Genomic DNA, 25177 nt, shown 5'->3' on the forward strand with positions numbered 1-25177 from the left:
AATTGTCTGAGTAGTATTCACTATTGCAGATGTGCCATAATTGATTTAACCAGTCCTTTATTGATGGACATGTAAGTTATATTTAAATTTTTACCATTGCAAACAACTCTAAATACCTGCTACACATGTACCCGTGTGTGTGTGTGTGTGTGTGTGTGTGTGTATGTGTGTGTATCCTGTAACAGCTTTAATGAGATATAATTCACACACCGTACAGTTCACCCATTTAAAGTACAGTCAACCCTTGGTATCTATGGGGGATTGGTTCCAGGATCTCCCACGGATACCCAAATTCATGGATGCTGTGAACTTTAGGGAAAGTTTAGGCAAGTTATTTAATCTCTTTGTGCTTTAGTTTCATCATTGATACATGGAGAAAATAATAGTACCTCTCAAATACCTAGATAGACATAGTTTTTATTATGAAAGATACTGTCAAATTGTTTCACCACAGAAGTTGTATCAACTTACACTCCCACTAGCAATGTTTAAGAGTACATGTTTCCCCACAGTGTTTTGATCTTTGTCAATATAATAGATGAAGAAAAATATCTCAGTGTAGCTTTAATATTTATTTATCTTAAGTGGAATGGAACATTTTTTCTTGTGTTTAAGAGCTATTAATATTTCCTTTCCTATAAACTATCTGTTCATCTTCTGTGCCTGCTTTTCCATGCTATCGTTGATCTTTTTTCATATTTCATTATAGTAGATTTTTATAAATATTATTTTTAAAAATTATCCTTCAGCTTGGGCAACATGGCAAAACCCTGTGTCTACAAAAAAATACACAATTAGCCAGGTGTGGTGGTGTATGCCTGTGGTCCCAGCTACTCAGGAGGGTGAGGTGGGAGGATTGCTTCAGCCCAGGAAGTTGAGGCTGCAGTGAACTGTGATCATGCCACTGCACTCCAGCGTGGGCAACAGAGCAAGACCGTGTCTCAAAAAATATATATATGTATATCCTGTTGCTTAAGATATATGCTTTATACATATTATTTCTGGGTGTTTTTATTGTCATTTGGTTTTGCTTCTGATTCTTTATTCCTGAGATCCCTGCCCAGAATAACTTTTTTGGTCTCTAGAAGAATTTAAAAAAATTTTTTTTATGTGGTCGAGTATATTAGTTTTGTTTTATTATTTAATTTTGGGTAATACTTGGAAAGGTCTTATACCCCTTGAGAATATTAAAATATAATCGTTTCTTTTAGAACATATATGACTTTGTTTTTATATTTAAATATTTGGTTCATTTTGACTTTATCTTTGTATAAGCTATGAGATATTCAACTTATTTTTTCACCAGATGGCTACTCAATTGTCCCAATATTGTTTAATGAATAAACTCCCTTTTCTTCCTAATGTAAACTGCCTTTTATCATATGTGTTCTATTGGCAATCATAAACTTTTTCTTCATTCTTCATTATTTAAATGAAGTATAAATTTATTATAAAGGGAATAGATTATATTGAAATTATTTTCTTGTCATTTTTACACTATAGGAAGAAATACAAAGAGAAACCTATCAGGATAATATTTCATCTATGAACATAAGTATTCAGAATACATGGAAACGTCTCCATGCAGATCAGATTGGTCGAGGTAGCAAAGCAGAAGATGAGGATAAAAGCCATTCTAGACAGTTTCAGAGTTATAAATCCCATGGAGTCATGTCTAAAGCATGTACAAATGATGACCAAATGAAGACACCGTTAAAGAGCGCAAATCCAGTCCATGCTTGTTACAGGGAGAGTGAGCAAAATAAGACTTTATATAAAGCCAAGTCAAGCTGCAATCAAAACTTACATGAAGAAACTACTTTTGAAAAGAATTTTGTTTCTCAATCAAGGTATAGTTTAATAATTGTGTGTAACTATTATTTATTCAGCAAGCATTTATTGTGTACTGTAGTATGCCACACTGTTAAATGCTGGGCATGTAGAAATGACATGATGAAACATGGTCTTGGGAAGAGCCTAAAGTAGGAAGTGTTGGGAAAGGAGTTTGGACGGGGAGGTATGGGCCAGTTCATCTAGGGCCCTGCAATGTCATACTGTGGATTTTGGGTTTTAACTCACAGGGTATAGGGAGTGATTGAGGATTTTAAATTGAGTGGTGTAACAGATTTGAATTTTAGAAAGGATACTCAGAAAATAAAACCTAAACGGAAACCCTTTACTTGAAGTAACAATGCATGCATTGATAATCAGCAGTATAGCAAAAACTAGTTTTTAAATTTAATGTGATAAAGGGAATAGGATGTGAAGAAAATTTGGTTTGGGTTTGCCCTTTTGTTTGTTCCCTGCACTTTGTCTCTAGAACATAATCTTTTTCCCTTGCAGTTAGTTTGTGGGGCTAGACCTGGGCTTGTAGCTTTTCTTAAATCCTTTATTGGGTTGTGCTCTTCTGATGGTTACTGTACTTGGGAAAAATGTAGAGGATGCTGCTACATTTCGGGCAGGTTGAAGGGTAAACTAAGTACGAGGAAGAAGGGTTACACCAATACCACCCCTTTTATCTGTTTCAAGACCACTCTTGATGTTAATTTTTTTTTTTTTTTTTTTTTTTTTTTGAGACGGAGTCTCGCTCTGTCGCCCAGGCTGGAGTGCAGTGGCGCAATCTCGGCTCACTGCAAGCTCTGCCTCCCGGGTTCACGCTGTTCTCCTGCCTCAGCCTCTCTGAGCAGCTGGGACTACAGGCGCCCACCACGACGCCCAGCTAATTTTTTGTATTTTTAGCAGAGACGGGGTTTCACCGTGGTCTCGATCTCCTGACCTCGTGATTCGCCCGCCTCGGCCTCCCAAAGTGCTGGGATTACAAGCTTGAGCCACCGCGCCCGGCCTCTTGATGTTAATTTTAACTTGATTGCTCAGGTATGGGAATTGGGAAGCAGTAAGATATGGTCCTGGGCCAGCCTTCTTGACCTCCATCCCAAGCTTTTCACCCATACCCTTCTTTCTCCTATAGAGTTAGCCATATTTCTTTTTTTTTTTTTTTTTTTTTGAGAGAGAATTTCGCTCTTGTTGCCCAGGCTGGAGTGCAATGGCATGATTTCGGCTCACCGCAACCTCCGCTTCCCGGGTTCAAGTGATTCTCCTGCCTCAGCCTCCCGAGTAGCTGGGATTACAGGCATGTGCCACCACGCCCGGCTAATTTTTTGTATTTTTAGTAGAGATGGAGTTTCTCCGTGTTGGTCAGGCTGGCCTCAAACTCCCGACCTCAGGTGATCTGCCCACCACAGCCTCCTAAAATGCTAGGATTACAGGCGTGAGCCACCGCACCCGGCTAGGGTTAGCCATATTTCTACCTCAGCCAACTTATTAATATTTTCATCTCTTTGAAATGCTTTTTTTCTCCTATGTAGTAGCTCCTACAAATATACGTACATGGACAGATAGCTATAACTATAAAGCTACTGCTATGCCTGCTGTCTGATCTACAGTTCTTGCCTTTCTCTGTACTGCCTGTTATCATTCTGACAGTATAATCGAAACTTGTATTTATTCATCAAGGACTACAGGGTTCAAACATACAAATGTTTTGGGGGTTAGGAAGGATTTTTAAATTCAGGTCTTTAAATGATTATTGTTAGCACTTTGCCATCCTGCACCCATGTTCATTTTTGCTCCCACTGATTTTGTTCTCTCCTTTTTGCCTTCATCTCTCCTACTTCCTTCTTTATATAATCTTTTTCTTCCATGTTTCTTCTGGCATCAATACTATTGCCCTCTGGAGTCTTGTTTGACTCTAGCTCTAGAAACACAGCTGTAATCGTTGCAGGCCATACTTTGGCAGAATTTGGTAGATTTTGGTAGATCATGATTCCGGGTTGCTTTTGCCCACCAAACACCGAAAATCACAACACTGCTTATAGAAACATTGGTCCACACACCAAACAGTATGTTTACTTTTAGTAATCTGGTGTCTATTTTCTTTTAGTGACCATGTTTTTAAACACCCAGTTCACATTGCCAAAAATATAAAGCAGCAGTTACCAGTAACAGGTATGATTCAAAATGTTTCTTTGGTTTTTTAATAAAACAGATATTTAGGTAACCATTATAGCTAAAAATGTACATTGTCTGGGTGCGGTGGCTCACACCTGTAATCCCAGCACTTTGGGACGCCTAGGTGGGCAGATCACCTGAGGTCAGGAGTTCAAGACCAGTCTGGCCAACATGGTGAAACCCTGTCTCTACTAAAAATACAAAAATTAGCCAGGCGTGGTGGCGGGCACCTGTAATCCCAGCTACTCTGGAGGCTGACACAGGAGAACTGCTTCAACCCAGGAGGTGGAGGTTGCAGTGAGCCGAGATCATGCCACTGCACTCCAGCCTGGATGACAGAGTGAGACTCCATCTCAAAAAAAAAAAAAAAAAAAAAAAAGTCCATTGGTATATTGGCCCTCTAAAGTATAAACCACACCTTTGACTCTTTCTGTTGTAAATGCCTTCCATTAAGATCCAGAATCTTTCTGTTTATTCCCAGCATGATTGGAGGCATAGTACTAGGCTAAGGTTTATGAAAAGCTTGATATTTAATAAATCCTTAAAATATCTGATTATTTTCATTAATCCAAAAATCCTTCATTTTGCAATTTTTTTCAGATCCATTTACATTATGTTCAGATATAATAAATAAAGAAGTAGTCAGTTTTCTAGCAACTTCCAGTTCCAAAATGTTGACGTATAGGTGCTCGGGTAAGTATTTTTTTAATTGCAGTTGTTTCACAGTCAAAGCCTTTTATGATATTAACTAGAATTTTTTTTTTTTTTTTTTTTTTTTATACGGAGTCTCACTCTGTCACCCAGGCTGGAGTGCAGTGGCGCGATCTTGGCTCACTGCATTCCCCACCTCCCGGGTTCAAGTAATTCTCGTGCCTCAGCCTCCCAAGTAGCTAGGATTACAGGTGCCCACCACCACACCTGGCTAATTTTTTTTTTTTTTTGTATTTTTTCGTAGAGACAGGGTTTTACCATGTTGGCCGAGCTGATCTTGAACTCCTGACCTCAAATGATCTGCCTGCCTCAGCCTCTCAAAGTGCTGGGATTACAGACATGAGCCACCACGCTTATTGTAATTAACTAGAATTTATAATAGTTCTACATGTATGATTTACTTTGTTCCCTTTGGAGAAATAATACTGTGGAATATCAAAGCATTCAAATTAATATCTTCTATCTGGGCCAGGTGAGGCAGCTGTAATCTCAACACTTTGGAAGGCGAAGGCTGGAGGATTTCTTGAGGCCAGGAGTTCAAAACCAGCATGGTCAACATAGTGAGACCTTGTCTCTATAATTAAAAACAAAGCAAAACAAAAAAAAACACCTTTTATCAGCATCAGGCTGAGCTTCCAATATTTGTATGTATGAATAAACACAGTTAGTACCTTTTTATTACTTTATTATCTTTTTGTCATAATACCATCTATAAATTTAACCTTACTGAGTAAAATAAACATTTTTTAATGTTTTCAGAGAGCCAGTTATTACTAGGTATGCATTCTGGATTATCCTGTAAACATAGGCATTAAGTTTTAAAAATACCTATTTTTATATTTATAATATGTAAATGTTTCTACTGTTTCATGTCCATTATTTGTTTTTTCTGCAGGGCTCTTGTAAATGTTCCACAATACTTATTCCATCCCTTCTCCTCCTCCTTCACACCCCGGTATTTCCTCTTTGTTCATCTTGCTGTTGTACTCTGCTCTATGGACAAAATTGGGGTTCTCTATATTCGGCTCAGAACATCATTGTTCTTCCCTCTTGGATGAAGAGGTTATCTCTATTCTTCCAAAACTGATGTCTGGCCATAAGCTGAATCTCATATCTTTTTTTTCCTCCACATTTTAATACTAATTGCAAAATCTTTCTCTTCACTTCCATTCTATTCATTAACTCCTTTTGTTCCACCTTGAACTATGCTCATTTTTCCTCATCTTAAAAAAATACCCAATAGTTTGTTTGATTTGCTGTCCTTTCAAGTATTCATCCACTCCTCCCAACAGATGCACATATCCCATTAGAAAGTAAATATATTAGGCTGGGTGTAGTGGCTCATGTCTGTAATCCTAGCACTTTGGGAGGCCGAGGCGGGTGGATGACCTGAGCTCAGAAGTTCAAGACCAGCCTGGTCAACACGGTGAAACCCTGTCTCTACTAAAATACAAAAAATTAGCTGGGCATGGCAGCATGCGCCAGTAATCCCAGCTACTCGGGAGGCTGAGACAGGAGAATTGCTTGAACCCGGGAGGCAGAGGTTGCAGTGAGCCGAGATCATGCCATTGCACTCCAGCCTTGGTGACAGAGCGAGATTCCGTCTCCAAAAAAAAAAAAAAGAAAGTAAATGTATTTAATAAGAATAAAGTACAAATATTTCTTTCAATTTAATTGTATTATTTTTTCAAATGGCTACTAAGTTGTTAGAACATAAATACTTACTAAGTTGTTTTGGATCTGACAGAATCATTAGGCATTTCTTTTGGCTTAGAGGTGCCATGAACCTAGAAAGTTTGGGAATCTCTGGTCAAAAGTATTCTAGGTGGCAGAGTAGATGTTCTGTAATTGCTTAGTTTGTATAAGATGGTTCTTTCCTTGTTCCTTTCTCCCCTAGTTACCATTCATTCATTCCACAAACATGGAGTGCTTAGTCCTTGGCTGGCACTGAAATCGAAGATGAATAGAACTCAGTCTTCACCTTTATCTTTCTCTTCCTGCCAGATTGCCACAAGTATTCTTCTCAAGACCTAGTCTATAGCACTTATGCAGTTCTTTCACTACATTTACTTTTGTAGCATCATCTATCATTTTATTGATGGTTTTCAAATATGTATTTTGACTTTTGTCTTCTAACGTGGGCTATAGCCTTGTTCTTTCATTTCCAGTAGTTCTCAGCACATACCCACTTCAATATCTTCTTGTTACTTTAAGCTTAGTGTATCCTAAACACAATATCCGCGGCATCTTTCTTCCTTTTAAATTGGCCTCCCAACTTACTGCATTTCTGTCAGTGTTGCCACTATTTGTCTGGTCTCCCAGACTTTAAGCCTTGAATCATCCATGACTGTTCTCTCTTGTTCCGTCCCTTATTTCTAGTCTATCAAATTTTGTTCTTTTTTGCCACATAGGCCCTTTTTGTTTCATGCCTAAATTATCGCAGCAATTTTCTAGCAGTCTTTGTCTTAAGCCTCTCCAACTCCCAAGTATAATATGCATATCACTGTTAACTTATCTTCTTAATATGTGCTTTATCGTGTCATCATGCTAAAGAACCCTCAGTGCTTCTCTGTAACCCACCGAATCAACCTCTCTGCCTGGCTTTCAAAGTTGTATGGAATTTTGTCCTGCTTCCACTTGTTAAATTTTACTGTACATTTACTCTGAATCTGCTAGAAATGTGCTATGGTTATTTCAAACTTTGCCATTTAATCAAGTACTGAATTTCTTGAGAATTATCCTAAACGTTTCCCTTATCCCAACAGCTCATTATTCATCAAACCCTGCTAATTTTATCTCAGAAATCTCTCCATTCTCCCTGCAAATGCCTTGTTTCAAAATCCTTTCATTTATTTTCCAGACTACTAAAGTAACCTCTCAACTGATCCTCTTGCCTTCAGGTGCCCTTTCTAAGAGACAAATGAAATCGTATCATCTTCCTGCTTTTAATAAGTATCTCTATGTTCCTCCCTGTTGCCTTGAAGAGAGTTAAAATTCTTTAGCATGGCTTTCAAGACTTTTCTTTTTCTTGTTCCCTGCAACCCTCCCCAGCCCCACCTTTTCTCCCATACTTCTCTGTACTCTAGCCATATTAGAGTGTCCATGATTCTCTGAATACTATGCTTTTCACACTTCAGTGGTTTTGCACATCTTTATTGTACTGAAATGTCTTCATCTCAGCCAACTATCTGCGTGGCCAACTTCTAGTCCTTTAGGAATGGGCCACTAATACAATTAGGCGACAAACTGATGGAGAACTTTATAATGGATGGACATGGCTGACATTACCTGAACCTACCAATCTATCTTTTTTTAAAAAATGTTTTTCCAACTTTTATTTTAAGTTCAGGGATACATGTGAGGATGTGCAGGCTTGTTACATAGGTAAACATGTGCCATGGTGGTTTGCTGCTGATCTATCTTAATATTTAAAAAAAAGAGGGAGTTTGTCTAACCCTATTGGCTCAAGAGGCTGCCCAATTACAATTTCTTTTTAAAAAAAGAGAGAGACAGAAAATATGTACCTCTTAATATGATACAGTAAGAAACATACAATACTACCTGCATGGAATTCTAGTAAAGACACTTGAACCTGAATCTGACCAATCATTTAGATTTAATTACTAGTTTATAGGACACACAACAACATTTTAAAGGACACAACTAGGATGCAATCAGCAAAACTTAGCCTTTGAGAAACTATAGTACAAATGACCTAGTATCTTCAGTAAGTAAATGACAAGGAAGAGAGGGGAACTGATAGATTAAAAGCACCTTGACATATGTTAACCGAATGTAAGTCAGACCCAGTGGTGCGTGTGTCTGTAGTTCCAGCTACGTGGGAGGATTGCTTGAGCCCAGGAGTTCAAGTCCAGCCTGAGCAACATAGTGAGACCCCGTCTCTTAAAAAAAAAAAAAAAAAAAAGTAATGATGAACCTTTCCAACAACCAACTTTCAAAAGAAATTTTTGAATTGATGGGGAAAATTGAACACTAGATGTTAGATTATATTAAGCATGATTTTTTAGGTGTCATAATAGTTTTATCTGTTTATAAAAAGGAGTCCTGGCCAGGTATGGTGGTGGCTCATGCCTGTAGCCCAGCACTTTGGGAGGCTGAGGCAGGTGGATCACTTGAGCCCAGGAATTCGAGAACAGCCTGGGCTACATAGTGAAACCCATCTCTAAAAAAAATACAAAAATTAGCTGAGTGTGGTGTTGCGTGCCTATAGTCCCAGCTACTTGGGAGGCTGAGGTGGGAGGATTGCTTGAGCCCAGGAGGTTAAGGTTGTAGTGAGCTGAGATCACGCCACTGCACTCCAGTCTGGGTGACAGAGTGAGACACTATCTCAGAAAAAAAAAAAAAAAGTCCTGCCTGGGTGCAGTGGCTCACATCTGTAATCCCAGCACTTTGGGAGGCTGAGGTGAGAGGATTACTTAAACCCAGGAGTTTGAGACCAGCCCTGGGAATGTAAGGAGACCCTGTGTCTACAAAAAATAAAAAATTAGCCAGGTGTGGAGCATGCCTGTAGTTGTAGCTACTTAGGAGACTGAGGCTGGAGGATCACTTGAGCCCAAGAGGTCAGGGCTAAAAGTGGGCTGTGATCATACCACTGCACTCCAGCCTGGGTGACAGACCCTGTCAAAGGAAAACAAACAAACAAACAAACAAAACCAATTCCTTATCTGTTAAGGATGCATGTGAAGTATTTACAGATGAAATGATACTTTAATGTAAATTTCAGGTGTCATAATCCAGTGCATACGTGGGGACAGAGCTGACTAGGTAGAGGTATAAATAAAACATGATTAGCCATGAGTTCATAATTATTGAAGCTGGGTGATGGATATATGGGAGTTCAGTGTTTGAAATTTTACATAATAAAATGTTAAAAACAAAAAAGATGACTGAGCTTAAGGATCACTTCTTTTGGATATCTTCCCTTAACAGGGACTCTTGCTCAAAACCAGACAAACTAGATATTCCTTTTTCTTTTTTTGAGACAGAGTCTCACTCTGTCGCCAGGCTGGCGTGCAGTGGTGTGATCTCGGCTCACTGCAATCTCTGCCTCCCGGGTTCAAGCGATTCTCCTGCCTCAGCCTCCCGAGTAGCTGGGATTACAGGGGCGTGCCAATACACTCAGCTAATTTTTGTGTTTTTAGTAGAGACGGGGTTTCACCATGTTGGCCAGGATGGTCTCCATCTCCTGACCTTGTGATCCGCCTGCCTAGGCCTCCCAAAGTGCTGGGATTACAGGCGTGAGCCGTCCCGCCCAGCGTTTTTTTTTTTCTTTCTTTTTTTTTTTTTTTTAAGAGACGGTCTTATTCTGTGTAGTAGTGTGATCATGGCTCACTGCAGTCTTGAATTCCTGGTCTCAAGGGATTCTCCTGCCTCAGCCTCTTAAGTAGCTAGGACTACAAATGTGTGCCACCACACCTGGCTAATATTTTTTTTCGTAGGGACAGGATCTCACTATATTGCCCAGGATGGTCTTGAATTCTTGAGCCCAAGTGATCCTCCCACCTTGGCCTCCCAAAGTGCTGGGATTACAGGCATGAGCCACCACTCTCAACCCTAGATGCTCTTTTCTTTTCTTTTCTTTTTTTTTTTTTTGAGACAGAGTCTTGCTCTGTCACCCAGGCTTGAGTGCAGTGGTACGATCTCGACTCACTGCAACCTCTGCCTTCCAGGTTCAAGCAATTCTTCCACCTCAGCCTCCCAAGTAGCTGGGATTACAGGCACCTGCCATCATGCACGGCTACTTTTTGTATTTTGAGTAGAGATGGGGTTTTGTCATGTTGGCCAGGCTGGTCTTGAACTCCTGACCTCAAGTGATCCGCCCACCTCAGCCTCCCAAAGTGCTGGAGTTACAGGCATGAGCCACTGCACCCAGCCTAGATGCTCTTTTTCTTTTTTTTATTTTTTTTTTTAAGATGGAGTCTCGCTCTGTTGCCCAGGTTGGAGTGCAGTCGCAATCTCAGCTCACTGTAACCTCCGCCTGGCGGGTTCAAGTGATTCTCCTGCCTCAGCCTCCCAAGTAGCTGAGACTATAGGCACCCGTCACCATGCCTGGCTAATTTTTGTATTTTTAGTAGAGATAGGGTTTCGCCATATTGGCCAGGCTGGTCTCGAACTCCTGACCTTGTAATCAGCCCGCCTCAGCCTCCCAAAGTGCTGGGGTTACAGGCACGAGCCACTGCACCCAACATAGATGCTCTTTTTCTTTTTTCTTTTTCTTTTCTTTTCTTTTCTTTCTTTTTTTTTTTTGAGATGGAGTCTCGCTCTGTTGCCCAGGTTGGAGGGTAGTCGCAATCTCAGCTCACTGCAACCTCCGCCTGGCGGGTTCAAGCGATTCTCCTGCCTCAGCCTCCCAAGTAGCTGGGACTGGCACCTGCTACCACGCCTGGCTAATTTTTGTATTTTTAGTAGAGACGAGGTTTCACCATATTGGCCAGGCTAGTCTCAAACTCCTGACCATGTGATCAGCCCGCCTCAGCCTCCCAAAATGCTGGAATTACAGGCATGAGCCACTGCACCTGCTCTAGATGCTCTTTTTCTTTTCTTCTTTCCTTTTTTTTTTTTTTGAGACAGAGTCTTGCTCTGTCGCCCAGGCCGGAGTGCAGTGGCACAATCTCAGCTCACTGCAACCTCCACCTCCTGGATTCAAGTGATTCTCCTGCCCCAGCCTCCCGAGCAGTTGGGACTATAGGCACCCATCACCACGCCTGGCTAATTTTTGTATTTTTAGTAGAGATAGGGTTTTGCCATATTGGCCAGGCTGGTCTTGAACTCCTGACCTTGTGATCAGCCCGCCTCAGCCTCCCAAAGTGCTGGGGTTACAGGCACGAGCCACTGCACCCAACATAGATGCTCTTTTTCTTTTTTCTTTTTCTTTTCTTTTCTTTTCTTTTTTTTTTTTTTGAGATGGAGTCTCACTCTGTCGCCCAGGTTGGAGGGTAGTCGCAATCTCAGCTCACTGCAACCTCCGCCTGGCGGGTTCAAGCGATTCTCCTGTCTCAGCCTCCCAAGTAGCTGGGACTACAGGCACCCGCTACCACGCCTGGCTAATTTTTGTATTTTTAGTAGAGACGGGGTTTCACCATATTGGCCAGGCTGGTCTCGAACTCCTGACCGTGTGATCAGCCCGTCTCAGCCTCCCAAAATGCTGGAATTACAGGCGTGAGCCACTGCACCCGCTCTAGATGCTCTTTTTCTTTTCTTTTCTTTCTTTCCTTTTTTTTTTTTTTTTTTTTTTTTTTGAGACGGAGTCTTGCTCTGTCGCCCAGGCTGGAGTGCAGTGGCACAATCTCAGCTCACTGCAACCTCCACCTCCTGGATTCAAGTGATTCTCCTGCCCCAGCCTCCTGAGCAGTTGGGACTATAGGTGCATGCCACCACACCCAGCTAATTTTTGTATTTTTAGTAGAGACGGGGTTTCACCATATTGGCCAGGCTGGTCTTGAACTCCTGACCTCGCGATCCACCCACCTTGGCCTCCCAAAGTGCTGGGATTACAGGCATGAGCCACCATGCCCGGCCTAGATGCTCTTTTTCTAAAGCACCATAACTGTTCATACCTCCCTCCCAGCACTTATTTCACTCTGTTGTATTTGTTGTCTTTACTCCCTCACATGATTTTGAGCTTCTTGAGGTATTTATAGTTCCTGATTTTACTTCAGTTACCATCATATAGATATTTACTTTCATAGATTTGTTACTAGATATTTTGTGACATCTACACATAACTTTAATTTGTTTTCTTTTAGGTTGCATAGCAGTAGAAAAATCCCTGAATAGCCGAAACTTTAGCAAGCTCTTGCACTCTTGCCCATACCAATGTGATCGTCACAAAGTCATTGTGGAAGCTGAAGACAGATATAAAAGTGAACTAAGGAAATCACTTATCTGTAACAAAAGTAATTAATTCAGGAACTTTAAAATTGTAATTATGGCTATACCTTCTGAACTATTATCTAAAGCATTAAATATATTAAAAACTAGAGGGTAAAATAATCTTAAAAAGAAAATCTGTCTCTAAGCAACCAGTAATTCAAGATGTATCCAGGGAGTAGTCTTAGACTGTTGGTTTAAAAATTCTTCCTAATCTATCTAAGTATTCCCACTAGACGGGGGAATAAAGGAAATATACTAATGGAATTGATATGCTATTACTCGGGACGCTAAATGTGCTAAATGTTTTCCATATTTTTCAGAAATTCTGCTGACCCCACGTAGAAGACAACAACTCAGTAATGAATCTACTACCCCTGGAGGAATAAGTGAATATATTTAATTTAATTTTTTTTTTTTTTTTCTTGAGACAGGGTCTGGCTCTGTTATCCAGGCTGGATTGCAGTGGAGCAATTTCGGCTCACTGCAGCCTCCGCCTCCCAGGTTCAAGTGATTCTCCTGCCTCAGCCTCCTGAGTAGCTGGGATTACAGACATGTGCCACCACACCCTGCTAGTTTTTGTATTTTTAGTAGAGATGGGGTTTCACCATGTTGGCCAGGCTGGTCTCAAACTCCTGACCTCAAGTGATCCGCCCGCCTTGGCCTCCCAAAGTGCTGGGATTTCAGGCATGAGCCATTGCACCTGGCTGAATATATTTAATTTTTAAATGAACTTAAATTTCATATATTCCTAAGAAAGAAGAGAACAGCTGAGTTGTTCTCAGTCTCATTATTAATGGATCTTTAATGATAAACCTTGCCTCTGATGAGGGTAAGACCTTCTAATAAAAGAGACTTTCGTCTTCCCTTCATGTTGCTTGCTCACTCATTGCCTGCCAGCAGGGGAAGGAGCAGGAGGAAACTAACATTTATTAAGCACCTGCTAGGTGTTAGGTGTTGTATAGATATTATTTCCTTTAATTCCTGTAGTAATATTGTAAGTTAGATATTAATTTGCTCCTATTGTAAGGCATAATTATTAATAGTTGGTAAGTGGCAGAACTTAGATTCAAAAAGCCATTCTCCAGAAGCCCTTGTTCTATCCTCACATTTCTATTCTAAGGACAAAATTATTATGCACAAGTGCTTCAGAGAGACTTTGCAGAGGTTTTTGTTCATAACTATAGTGCTTGAAACAATAAAAATTGAAGAGACAAATAGTATAAACCTTAAAACTCTGCTTAAAAAATAAAAATGCCTCTTAAACAATTAGTTAATTTATGGGAATTGTTATTTAACTATAGGGTTAACATTTCACATTGATCACCATTTCCGATGTATCAGAAACTTAAATAACATCATCATTTTCTTTTATTCGTATGGAGTTAATACCTGCAGACTAAAATAGGTTGGATATATTAATTAGTAACATCTATAGAGCCACTCTGTTATTTAGACATTTGGACGTCATACATTCAAGAAGCATTTTGCCACATATATTTATTTGGCTATTTTCACTGCCAAAACTTTCAAGGAAATTTCAAATTTGCTTTTTATATCTGAGTCTTTTTCTAGATTAAAAGTTCTGCATGCAAATTATAATTAAGTATAGTACCACTACAGATGAGCCCACTTTCTGAAGTAATGTTTTCTATAGTAATTGTTAGAAAATGGGTGTTTTTTCATAGAAACATCATGCACTTGGAGATCTTGTTCTTGACAAGGGCTTGGCATCAAATTAATAAGTGTTTTTCAGCAACATGTCTTCAAAGCAAGTACATAACAATGAAAAATATGCTGTAATCTATTTGCATATTAAAATAATTTGCAGAACTTCATGAAATGTGCATAATAATGGTTATACAATGATTATATACCGGGGTCCTATATACTGTTAAGTGACACTGAGCTCAGAAAAACATACTTTTTTTTTGTAGGTAAGACTTGCTTTGGCTAAAACCAAATAATCTGGCCTACTTTTTAGAATTTAGAAAGGAACCTTGAGAAAGTAGTGATTCTTACATCTCTTTCACAAGCCGGCCAGGAATATTTGGTATGTTGCCATTTTTTCCCCCTCTTGATAAACTTAACCTTTTTTTAGGATACTCACCACCATTCATTTAATTATACTTTATACTCAAATGTGAGTGCATTCTGAGAAGGGACCACTGTCCTAAGCATTTACAGATTTCCGCAAGGCTCTATTTCAGGATGGATTGGTGTTTTGAGAGGGCTTGAAAAATAAAAGAGTCCTTAGAATTAAGCCCTCTTGCCCATTTTCCCTTGCTCTTCCCTAATACCTAATATTAAGAGGAGCACTAAAGAAGTCACAGAGTGGGGAGCTTGGGGTGTAGAGAGCTGCTTCCTTCTTCCAGGCTGCTCAGTACTCTGCTGTAGGAATCTTTGAGGATTTGGGCACAGATATTATGTATAAAAGTCAGGGAGATGGCAGACACAATGGAAAAGTGGGGCTTCACATGATCAGCTCCAGGGCTCAATATCCGGAAAGTTATAGTAACCAATCTAGTCCTGATTATTATGGGTTCAAACCATTTAGCAAGGGGAGTTGAAACCTATTTCTTGGATAGCCACAGTTTTCCAGTACACCCAAAATGAAGGAATAATTTCATTGATAAGTTTTGAGATAGTTTTACCAATAATTTTTTTCTCTCAACAAGTATTTATTGACTACCTACTGTTCTAAGCACTGGGGATACAATGGTGAATAAAATAGATCAAAATTGCTGCCCTCATGGAGCTTACATTCTAAATAATACTATTAAGTAATAATCAGACATTATTTACACTGATATCTCAACCTTCTGCTGGGAAGATTTTTTCATCTGTTTTAAAAGGTCTGAACTGTGGCTCTTAGAGGTAAACAAATGGCTGTCTTGGCCTGCAAGGGCAAGATTTTCTAAGGGTGACCCAGGACAACTGCACCCAGTACTACGAAAGTAAATAACAGCCTCAAGTGGAAATACAAAAAACTTCTCCTCACCAGCATCTACCCACAATGATAACATGAGATAATAATGAATGAAAAAGTGTAAAGAAAACTATTTCCTGCCGGGCGCGGTGGCTCACGCTTGTAATCCCAGCACTTTGGGAGGCCGAGGCGGGCGGATCACGAGGTCAGGAGATCGAGACCACGGTGAAACCCCGTCTCTACTAAAAATACAAAAAATTAGCCGGGCGTGGTGGCGGGCGCCTGTAGTCCCAGCTACTCGGAGAGGCTGAGGCGGGAGAATGGCATGAACCCGGGAGGCGGAGCTTGCAGTGAGCCGAGATCGCGCCACTGCACTCCAGCCTGGGTGACAGAGCGAGACTCCGTCTCAAAAAAAAAAAAAAAAAAAAAGAAAAAACTATTTCCTAGTAATCATCACCAGAAGATATTTGTTTACAGATACCAACTGTATATTCTTTCTTTATAGAAAGTATCCCTTAAGAACCAAAGTTAAAAACTTCCTTCCCCATTGTGCAGCCTATATTTTGAGTTTTGATCTAGCTGACCACGTTTTTAAAAGCAAATTTCAAAAGACCCTTATTCTTTTTTTTTTTTTTTTGAGACGGAGTGTCGCTCTGTCACCCAGGCTGGAGTGCAGTGGCGCGACCTCGGCTCACTGCAGGCTCCGCCTCCCGGGTTCACGCCATTCTCCTGCCTCAGCCTCTCCGAGTAGCTGGGACTACAGGCGCCCGCCACCACGCCTGGCTAATTTTTTGTATTTTTAGTAGAGACGGGGTTTCACCGTGGTCTCGATCTCCTGACCTCGTGATCCGCCCGCCTCGGCCTCCCAAAGTGCTGGGATTACAAGCTTGAGCCACCGCGCCTGGCCAACCCTTATTCTTAAAAATATTATCAAACCTAATATTTAACAAGTGTTGATATTCTTTTCTATTCTATCAAGTTATGGAGCCCTTTGGGAAGACTGTATCTGTAAGATACGTAAGCTGCTTTTATTTTTTTTAATTTATTTTGAGACAGAGTCTTGCTCTGTCACCCAGGCTGTAGTGCAGTGGTGTGACCTCAGCTCACTGCAACCTCTGCCTCCCGAGTTTAAGCAATTCTTGTGCCTCAGCCCCCCGAGAAGCTGGGACTACAGTCATGTGCCACCATGCCTGGCTACTTTTTGTATTTTTGGTAGAGAGAGGGTTTTGCCACATTGACCAGGCTGGTCTCGAACTTCTGACCTCAAGTAATCCACCTGCCTCAGCCTCCCAAAATGCTGGGATTATAGGCGTGAGCCACCGTGCCTGGCCGGTAAGATGTTTGTTAACTGTCCTCAGGAATGTTGAATTAACAATCAAATGTTTATAAACTTTTGTTTCTTGATTGAAAGATGTTGTATTACTACTGTCAATTAAGTTATAATTACTGAAGAAGTCACAGTGATAGCAACTAGCTTAATATTAGGCACTCAGGTTTTTAAAATTGAAGTGGGTTTCCACATGATGAGAAGCCCTGGCATTTCTCACTCTATAGTTTATATCCTTAGGTATAAGTTAAGCATATCCAAATAAGCACTTATTTGCATCTCAGGACCTTTGTTCAGCAAATACTAATATATTCTACAATTCTAATTACAGAAAAAAGAAGAATTCGCAAAAACTTTACTGAAGCAGAAGTAAATTACCTTTTCAATGGAGTTAAGAAAATGGGAAATCACTGGAATTCAATTTTGTGGTCTTTCCCCTTTCAGCAAGGACGGAAGGCTGTGGACCTTGCTCACAAATACCACAAGCTGACCAAACGCCCCACATTTGCAGCTTCTTGATTGAAAGAAGACTGTCAGTTTTTAGTTTGGATTCTTAAAATACAGGGCCTTGAAAGATACATTTAAAGTATTTTTCTAAACTCTCATGAGAAGGAATGTGGAAATGAGGATACAGTTTTCATTAAACAGTTTTTGTGATGCTGAAACTCATCAAATTACAATGATTTATAAAGCAAATATATCTTCAGTGTACAGATTAGTAAGAAAATTCCTTCATAAAATCAAACATTTGTTTAGGAATATGCTTTTATTTTTCCTTAAGCTTAAAGGACACAGAGAAAAGAATTAGCCTTTGAATGTTATTTGACATTATATTGCCATAAATACTATGTGAGACATTTGGATTTTAGTATTTTTATATGGTACAAAAGTCCCTCCCCAGAATTCAGAAAGAATAGTTCCCCAAGCTATTTAACTAAGGTTCCCACACACTAAATCAATATTTGACATTTTGTTAATTAAAATGTTTCTTTGGCTGTGGTGGTGGTCCATATTTGTAATCCTAGCACTTTGGGAGGCCAATGTGGGAGGATCACTTGAGGCAAGGAGTTTGAGACCAGCCTGGGCAACATAGTGAGACCCCTATCTTTACAAAAAAATTTAAAAATTAGCTGGATGTGGTGGCATGCTCCCGTGGTCCTAGCTACTTGTGAGGCTGAGGTGGGAGGATCGCTTGAGCCCAGGAGTTCAAGGTTGTAGTTAGTTATGAATGTTTCACTGTACTGTAGCCTGGACGAGTGCAAAACCCTATCTCTTAAAAAAGTTTCCTCCTCTTTTGTTTACTGTAGTATCCTAGAGGAAAAAAAAAAAAAAGTTTCTTCTTCTAAAGACTAATTATGCAGTTGCTTTGAATACTCCCACATTGTATAGTCAGGTTCACTTCTTTTTGGTGTATGTTTATTTGCTTTAGCTTTTCAGAAATGTCTACACTTTCCTCTCTTCTCCCTCTGTATCTTTATCCTTCATATTGATGAGCCCTAGTTACTTCATGTTGCAGCAGAACAATGTCTTGTCCCCTTATGAGTTTAGTCACTGACCACTGGATATCTCTGTCTTTGCAAAATGTGTCCAGAAATGTCACCCTAAGAAATCCAGTCTGACTGGCATGGGCGGCTAGCTTCTTTGTTAGCATCAGTGAGGTTTTATGGGTTCTACCCTAAGATGTTTCTTGGCATTCTACATGACCAACTCTTAGATTATAGTTAATACAGTAATGACGTTTAGATTATAATTTTTATTTCAAATAATTTCCTATCCTATTCCTATGCATTTTTAAATTCAATTTTACTTTATTTGACAGAGTCTTACTCTGTCACCCAGGCTAGAGTGCAGTGGTGTGATCTCACTGCAGCCTCTGTCTCCTGGGTTCAAGCAATTATCGTGCTTCAGCCTCCCAGGTAGCTGGGATTACAGGTGCATGCCACCATTCCTGGCTAATTTTTTTTTTTTTGTATTTTTAGTAGAGATGGGGTTTGGCCATGTTGGCCAGGCTGGTCTGGAACTCCTGACCTCAAGTGATCCGCCAGCCTCGGCCTCCCAAAGTGCCGGGATTACAGGTGTGAGCCACCGTACCTGGCCTTCCTATGCTTTTTTGTTAAACTCTTCCACAGGACTTTAATAGTTTCTGCTAATTCAACTTGTTAAGATTTAGTCTCCGCTCAGTTTGTCATGCAGTAGATAAGGCAACCCTTCCTGCTTCAGGTCATCCACAACTTCCATGACTGCTGCTGTATTCTTATCCAAGTCACTGATGGCACCCTGAATTCGCTGGCCAGGGCAGGAGGTTTGGGCAGGCCCCTAGCAGCCTCATCTGCTGGTTCCTCTTCAGCAGCCACCTCTGGGCTAGTCTTTAATAAGCCTCAATGCTATCATCCAGCATTGATTTCACTTTCGCATCGAAGACGTGAATTGTCAAATGCCCTTTTGAAATCTGCATTTGCTATATCTGCAGCATCCGCCTACCTGGTACTCCTGCAAAAAAGAAAGATACTGTGCAAATCTGGTACTCTCTTTTCCTTTAATGTTTAATCACAAAATTTCACTTAGTGCTGATTAAGCTCACTGGCCTGTAATTTTCAACTCCATCTTCTGTCCTGTGAAAATTCAGCACTGCTTGCCCTTTTAGGACTTCTGGCACTTTGCCAGATTTTCCCAGATTACCAAGGGAGGAACTCAGTGGGTTTTCACTCTTGTCTTGTTTAAACCTTACATCCAGTTTGGCAGATGATATGCCCATTTGTTTTATCCCGTAATTCATGCTGCCAGATTTTTTGGCATCAGGATCACAATCCTACTCGTCTGAAACCTACTTAGGTGGTGCTTTTCTGCCACATTCCACTTCCTTGTGATATTTAGAAATGTCTTGTTAGCCTGTTTCCATAGAGAATGGCAAGAGCCCTCAAGTAGAGGCCACACCTAAAATTAAGCTTGAAAATGGAATGTTTTTCCTTCGGTTACTCTCCGCTCTTTCCCTTTTCCATCCCCTTCCCTTTTGTTTTCCTCCCCGCTCTGCACTTGCCAGCTGGCCCCCAAGGAAATTAAGGGCTCCTCTTCTGGTGTGAAATGCTGGCTCCCTGAAAACATCATTTTAAAAAGCATGTTAATAAAGCAAAGCCAAGTGTATTATGCACTGCGGTCAAGAGCACTACCTCACAGTCTTTAGTCTTCGGAGGAGGGGGAAAAGCAGGATATTTATGAGGATTCTGGGGTCTTCCTTAAGGCTAGTCTTTCAGTGCAGGGCTTGAGTAGGGTTAGGCCAAGTTCATGATATAATGGTCCAAGGTTGGGGAAAAAATTAGAAGTACCGAATGTTATCTTCCAGCCTTGGGTCCCTGGGTGGGTTTCTTAAATTTTTTGAGCTTCAGGTTCCTCATCTGTGAAAGAGATAAGATTCAGTGAGATAATGTGTGACTCTGGCACATAGTGAGCTCTAGATAAATGGCGCTTTTGTGTCCATCAGTCTCATTCTCAAAGCCTAGGCTTTCGGGTCGGTCATCCGGCTGCCCGACCCGCGACGGCACAGGGGAATCGGCGAGCGTGGCGGGGCGCTGCGCTGCGCCCCTCAGCCGACAGAGGCCGCCAGCCCGCCCTCGGTCCGGACGGTGCCGGCGCCTGCCACTGCCTCCCCGCTCATGGCTGCCCCGGCGGCTGCCTGACTGCCGCCCGCCACCTCGGCGGCCTCGCAACCCGTGGGAGCCCGTGGCCATCGCAAACCTAGAAGACACGTTGGGCGGCGCAGTCGCCGCGGCAAGGTCGGCGGGCGGCGCGGGGGACGGCGAGCGGGGGACGGCCCGGCCGGGGTCCTCGCGGGTCCTCGGCGGGCCCGGGGGAGGGCCCTCTTTGTGGCTGCAGTTGGCAAGATGGCGCCAGTGGGGGTGGAAAAGAAGATGCTGCTAGGTCCCAACGGGCCCGCGGTGGCGGCCGCCGGCGACCTGACCAGTGAGGAGGAGGAAGGCCAGAGCCTATGGTGAGGACGCGGGCGGTCGGGCCGGGCCGTGGGGGGCGCGACCTCTGGGCCGGACCGTCGGACACAGTGAGGGGCCGTCGCGAGCCGGGCCATCCCAGCCCGGCCCGGGGTTGACCACTCTTGCCATTGTCGCCACAGGTCCTCCATTCTGAGCGAAGTGTCCACCCGCGCCAGGTCCAAGCTGCCGTCCGGCAAGAACATCTTGGTCTTCGGTGAGCGCCGGCGGCGGGGCGTTGCCCCAGGTCGCTGGGGTGGGCGAGGCGGGCGCCCCTCCCACAGGTCCCCGCCTTCCCCTTTCCAGCCGCCAGCCCGCAGCCTGGCGGGAAAGGGACCGTCGGCCCTGGCCAGGCAGCTGGAGAGTGGCCAAGCCTCCCGCGCCTGAGGGTGGGATGTTGCCCTCTTTGGAGAGCCTAGTGGTGCTCTGGGGTTGTCGGCACATCGTTTCAGTCACTTGGCCTTCTGTGCCTTCATAGCCTCGACGGTTACCAAATTGAGGTCGTGGAGAGGGGAGCTAGTAGATGAGGTTAGGTGGAGAAGGTGGGAGAACGAGGTGACCTGGGCTCGGAGCTGTGGGGAAATGACCACGGGAGCCTTCTTTGAGCCTCATCAGTAGTGCATAGTCCGAGGTTTTAGGGACTTTGCAGAGGACAGTCAGCACTGGGGACGTTTCCTGCATTATGCCAGCCCTCACTGCTAGGTTACCTGAGTCAGGTCCCTTACTCCCTCTGGCCTCACTCTCCTCAAGTGAGGGAGTTTGGGTACATTCACACAGCAAGTCCATTTGTTGCTTGGGACCTGTGGGCTGGGCACTGGCTCAGCATAGGCGACTCTTAAACACTATAGAAGAATCTCAGTCTGGTGGAAGATAGATGTATTGGTGATTGCATTGCACCATGCCGATTATTGTGGAAGCATTACACTGCTTAGAGCTGTTGAAGGAGGATGATTTGGGGGTTGAGTATTTTGCAGAAAAGTGTCAGTATGCAGGGACACAGATGACAAGAGGGTGTGGGGTTTGGAAACTGCTAGAAGCGCCTTGTGGTTGGTGGCTGCTAAGGTAAGTTGGGGGCAGATTGTGGGAAGGCTGAAGAGTTAGTGCTGTTTCCTGAAGTTCTCTGATTTTCAAAGGCCTTTTGTCTCACCTCCATCCCCCAATTCTCATGGGAATCACTGCCTTGGTAGTTTTCCTACTGTTAGAAGAGAATGTGTGACCTTCCTCAGGAATTGACCGTGGTAGGTAATACCGGACCCTTAGAGATCTTCAAGAAGTGGGGGATCGGATCACCAGATCTGAGTTTTAGAAAGAACACTGCCCGCAGAGAGACAGTAGCTCAAAATGAGCAGATACTAAAGTCAGGCTGACAGGTACCCACCGTGGTCTGGATGCAGAGGGCCTGAATAAGGTAGAGGCATTGGAGATGGAGAGGAGGTCTTTGATCTTGGACTGACTGACTGCCTTTCAATTCTCATGTTGTGTAATTCCATATTATTAAATGCCAGAAGTGCCTAGTAATGTTTGGCGATAGTTCTCCTTGATGTTTAAGGATCGGGGAGAGGGGGTGTTGTTTGGGTGGAGGGAGATGAAGAAGTGCTTAATAATTAACTGAGATTGTACTAAAGAGTTTTGCTAGGTCTATAATTATTTTCGTCAGTTTCTTAGCCTTCAGAATGTTTGTGAAGGAGATGTACTAAAATCAAAAGTGAATAACTTCCATTCTTCACCATCGTGAAGCAGGATCAGACTTTTTTTTAGTTCACAGTACCTGGACTTTTAGGTTAATTGTATCATATTTTGAAGATTTCTTGTTTTTCTTGTGGTGAAAGTTTGTCTTGTGAGAAACTAACCCTACCTTTTACTTTCACTTCTCCAAATGCATGTCTTATAAATTATAGATAGGGCCTGTGGACCTGCTTCATTATTTCCCTTGTGAAGTAAGGATAACTGCAGTAGAATGTCATTTTAGATCTTGGAATTTGCTGCCTTTACTACTCTCTCCTCCCCACCCTCCCAACCACTTTGTTTATGAAAGCAGGTGAGACTTCAACAGCAGACTTTGCATGAAATTCTTAGTTGCTCCTTGTCATGTGAGTGTCACGCCTCCCCATCCTTGCCCGGAATAAACAGTACACCTTTGTCTTGCAAACATCCTTTGTAGGTGAAGATGGTTCTGGTAAAACAACCCTCATGACTAAACTACAAGGAGCTGAGCATGGCAAAAAAGGAAGAGGCCTAGAATATCTCTACCTCAGCGTCCATGATGAGGACCGAGATGGTGAGTGAAGCATTGATCCCATGGTAAGGGGGTGTATGCAGGACTCTGACTGCTTCCTTGGGTGCAGTTCCTGCAACATGGCCAGGCATTCTCAGTTTTCTGTTTGGTTCTCAGAGAGTTAATCACAGAATAGATGAAGTACGTATCTTTTGCAGAACTTAACCCCCTTTATAGAGTATGTTAGCAAAATTGGGGAATGGGACACTTAGCTGTTGCTCTGGCTAGCCTGCCTTTAAAAAGAGATACTGAAGATAAATTTTTACTTACCCATAAAGGTGATAAGAAAGATTTTTTAAAGCTTTGGAGTTTTATATGAGAGAAATGCTTGGCTGTCCTGGGGACCATTGTTACTCTGCCTGGTTCTAGTAGAGAATCCAAAGTTGGTGTGGTTTAGAGTGTAACAATTTAACATATGTTAATAGGAGAGTTTCCTGAATCTCTTTGTGACAGTTTAGAAATGGTAATTTCTGCTGGATTTGGTGACTCCTGCCGTAATCGCAGCTACTCAGGAGGCTGAGGTGGGAGGATCACTTGAGGCCAGGAGTTGGGGACTGCAGTGAGCTGTATTATACACTCAAGCCTGGGTGTGACAGAGCGAGACCGTCTCTGTTTTTTAAAAAAGAATGAAAGAAATGCCCATTTTCTGTGTTTCTTCTGGTAGAGGAGTAGATGCTCAGAGGTGGTAATATTCTTTAATTCCTCATCTTTAAAACGTGAGTAGTAATAGTTTGTGCTTAGGATGATTAAAAGCACATGATAAACACTCTCAAAAGGATTACATATAATTTTAAAATGTTTTCTTACAAGTGTAATTGTGAGTTGGAGTAATGGTTTTGGGTTACAACTGCTCAGTAATGCCTCCTTTATAATCTTTTGGTTTTATGTTAGATCTTTTTTTTTTTTTTTTTTTTTTGAGACAGGGTTTTACTCTGTCACCCGGGCTGGAGTACAGTGGCTCAGTCTCGGCTCATTGCAACCTCTGCCTCCCAGCCTCGGGTCATCCTTCCACCTCAGCCTCCTAAGTAGCTGGGACCATAGATGTGTGCCACCATACCCGGCTAATTTTTATACAGATGGGGTTTCACTATGTTGGTCAGGCTGGTCTCGAACTCGTGAGCTCAAGCAGCCCACTTGCCTCAGCCTCTCAAAGTGCTGGGATTACAGGCATGAACCACTGCGCCCAGCCTATGTTAGATCTTTTCAATGATTCGAAAATAAATAACCATTGGTACCTAGGTTGGTTGGTTGGTTTATTTTTTTGGTAGAAAAGTTATCTGTATAACCTAAAGATGAAGTGTATTCACTAAATTACTTTCTTTAGGGCGGGCGTGGTGGCTGATGTCTGTAATCCTAGCACTTCGGGGAGGCTGAGGCCGGTGGATCACTTGGGATCAGGAGTTCAAGACCAGCCTGGTCAACTGGGTGAAACCCCATCTCCACTAACAATACAAAACATAAGCCAGGTGTGGTGGTGCATGCCTGTAGCCCCAGCTACTCTGGAGGCTGAGGCATGAAAATCGCTTGAACCCAGGAGGTGGAGGTTGCAGTGAGCCGAGATTGCCCCACTGCACTCCAGCCTAGGCGATAAAGCGAGACTCCATATTAAAAAAAAAATTACTTTCTTTATATTTGCCTTTATTCATTTAAACAGTAAAGATTATGATGTATGGGCGATTATATAATGAAGGCTGATCCTACCACCTCTAGTCCCCCATTTCCTTATTGCTAAAATGACAAAGTTGAACCAAGGTCCTTTCCAGCACTGTAATTCTACCATCTCCAAGAGCTGTTTAGTAGAGGGCATGGGTGGTTGGGTGCGGTGGCTCACACCTGTAATCCCAACACTTTAGGAGGCTGAGGCAGGCAGATCACCTGAGGTCCATTTGAGACCAGCCTGGCCAACGTGGTAAAACCCCATTTCTACTAAAAATACAAAAATCAGCAGGCATGGTGGCGCATGCCTGTAATCCCAGCTACCCAGGAGGCTGAGGCAGGAGAATCGCTTCAACCTGGGAGGTTGTAGTGACTGAGATTGTGCCACTACACTGCAGCCT

The 25177-nt window shown here is 42.3% G+C and overlaps 2 protein-coding genes across 15 annotated transcripts in view; both read left to right on the forward strand.

Moving 5' to 3' along the window:
* TERB1 (telomere repeat binding bouquet formation protein 1) overlaps positions 1-17860 on the forward strand; it is a 47917-nt gene extending 30057 nt beyond the window's left edge. For 4 of the 9 annotated variants that reach the window (XM_063611752.1, XM_055299373.2, XM_055299375.2 and 1 more), the window contains 6 exons: positions 1504-1850; positions 3941-4005; positions 4609-4701; positions 12486-12635; positions 12933-12998; positions 17197-17860. In XM_063611752.1, the coding sequence (XP_063467822.1) occupies positions 1504-1850; positions 3941-4005; positions 4609-4701; positions 12486-12635; positions 12933-12998; positions 17197-17384 (909 nt within the window). In that variant the 3' untranslated portion in view covers positions 17385-17860. Of the gene's footprint in view, positions 1-1503; positions 1851-3940; positions 4006-4608; positions 4702-12485; positions 12662-12932; positions 12999-14546; positions 14663-17196 lie in introns of those variants that run through there. The other 5 variants (XM_055299377.2, XM_063611755.1, XM_055299379.2 and 2 more) reach the window with 5 other exon arrangements.
* A 2843-nt stretch (positions 17861-20703) lies between these two features.
* Positions 20704-25177, forward strand: part of DYNC1LI2 (dynein cytoplasmic 1 light intermediate chain 2) — a 32846-nt gene continuing 28372 nt past the window's right edge. For 4 of the 6 annotated variants that reach the window (XM_055299387.2, XM_055299390.2, XM_063611767.1 and 1 more), the window contains exons 1-3: positions 20704-20850; positions 20989-21062; positions 23007-23123. In XM_055299387.2, coding sequence (XP_055155362.1) covers positions 20744-20850; positions 20989-21062; positions 23007-23123 — 298 coding nt within the window. In that variant the 5' untranslated portion in view covers positions 20704-20743. The remainder of the gene's footprint in view (positions 20851-20988; positions 21063-23006; positions 23124-25177) is intronic. The other 2 variants (XM_055299386.2, XM_055299389.2) reach the window with 2 other exon arrangements.

Source organism: Symphalangus syndactylus, chromosome 11 (genome assembly GCF_028878055.3).
Source record: "Symphalangus syndactylus isolate Jambi chromosome 11, NHGRI_mSymSyn1-v2.1_pri, whole genome shotgun sequence".
NCBI lineage: Eukaryota > Metazoa > Chordata > Mammalia > Primates > Hylobatidae > Symphalangus > Symphalangus syndactylus.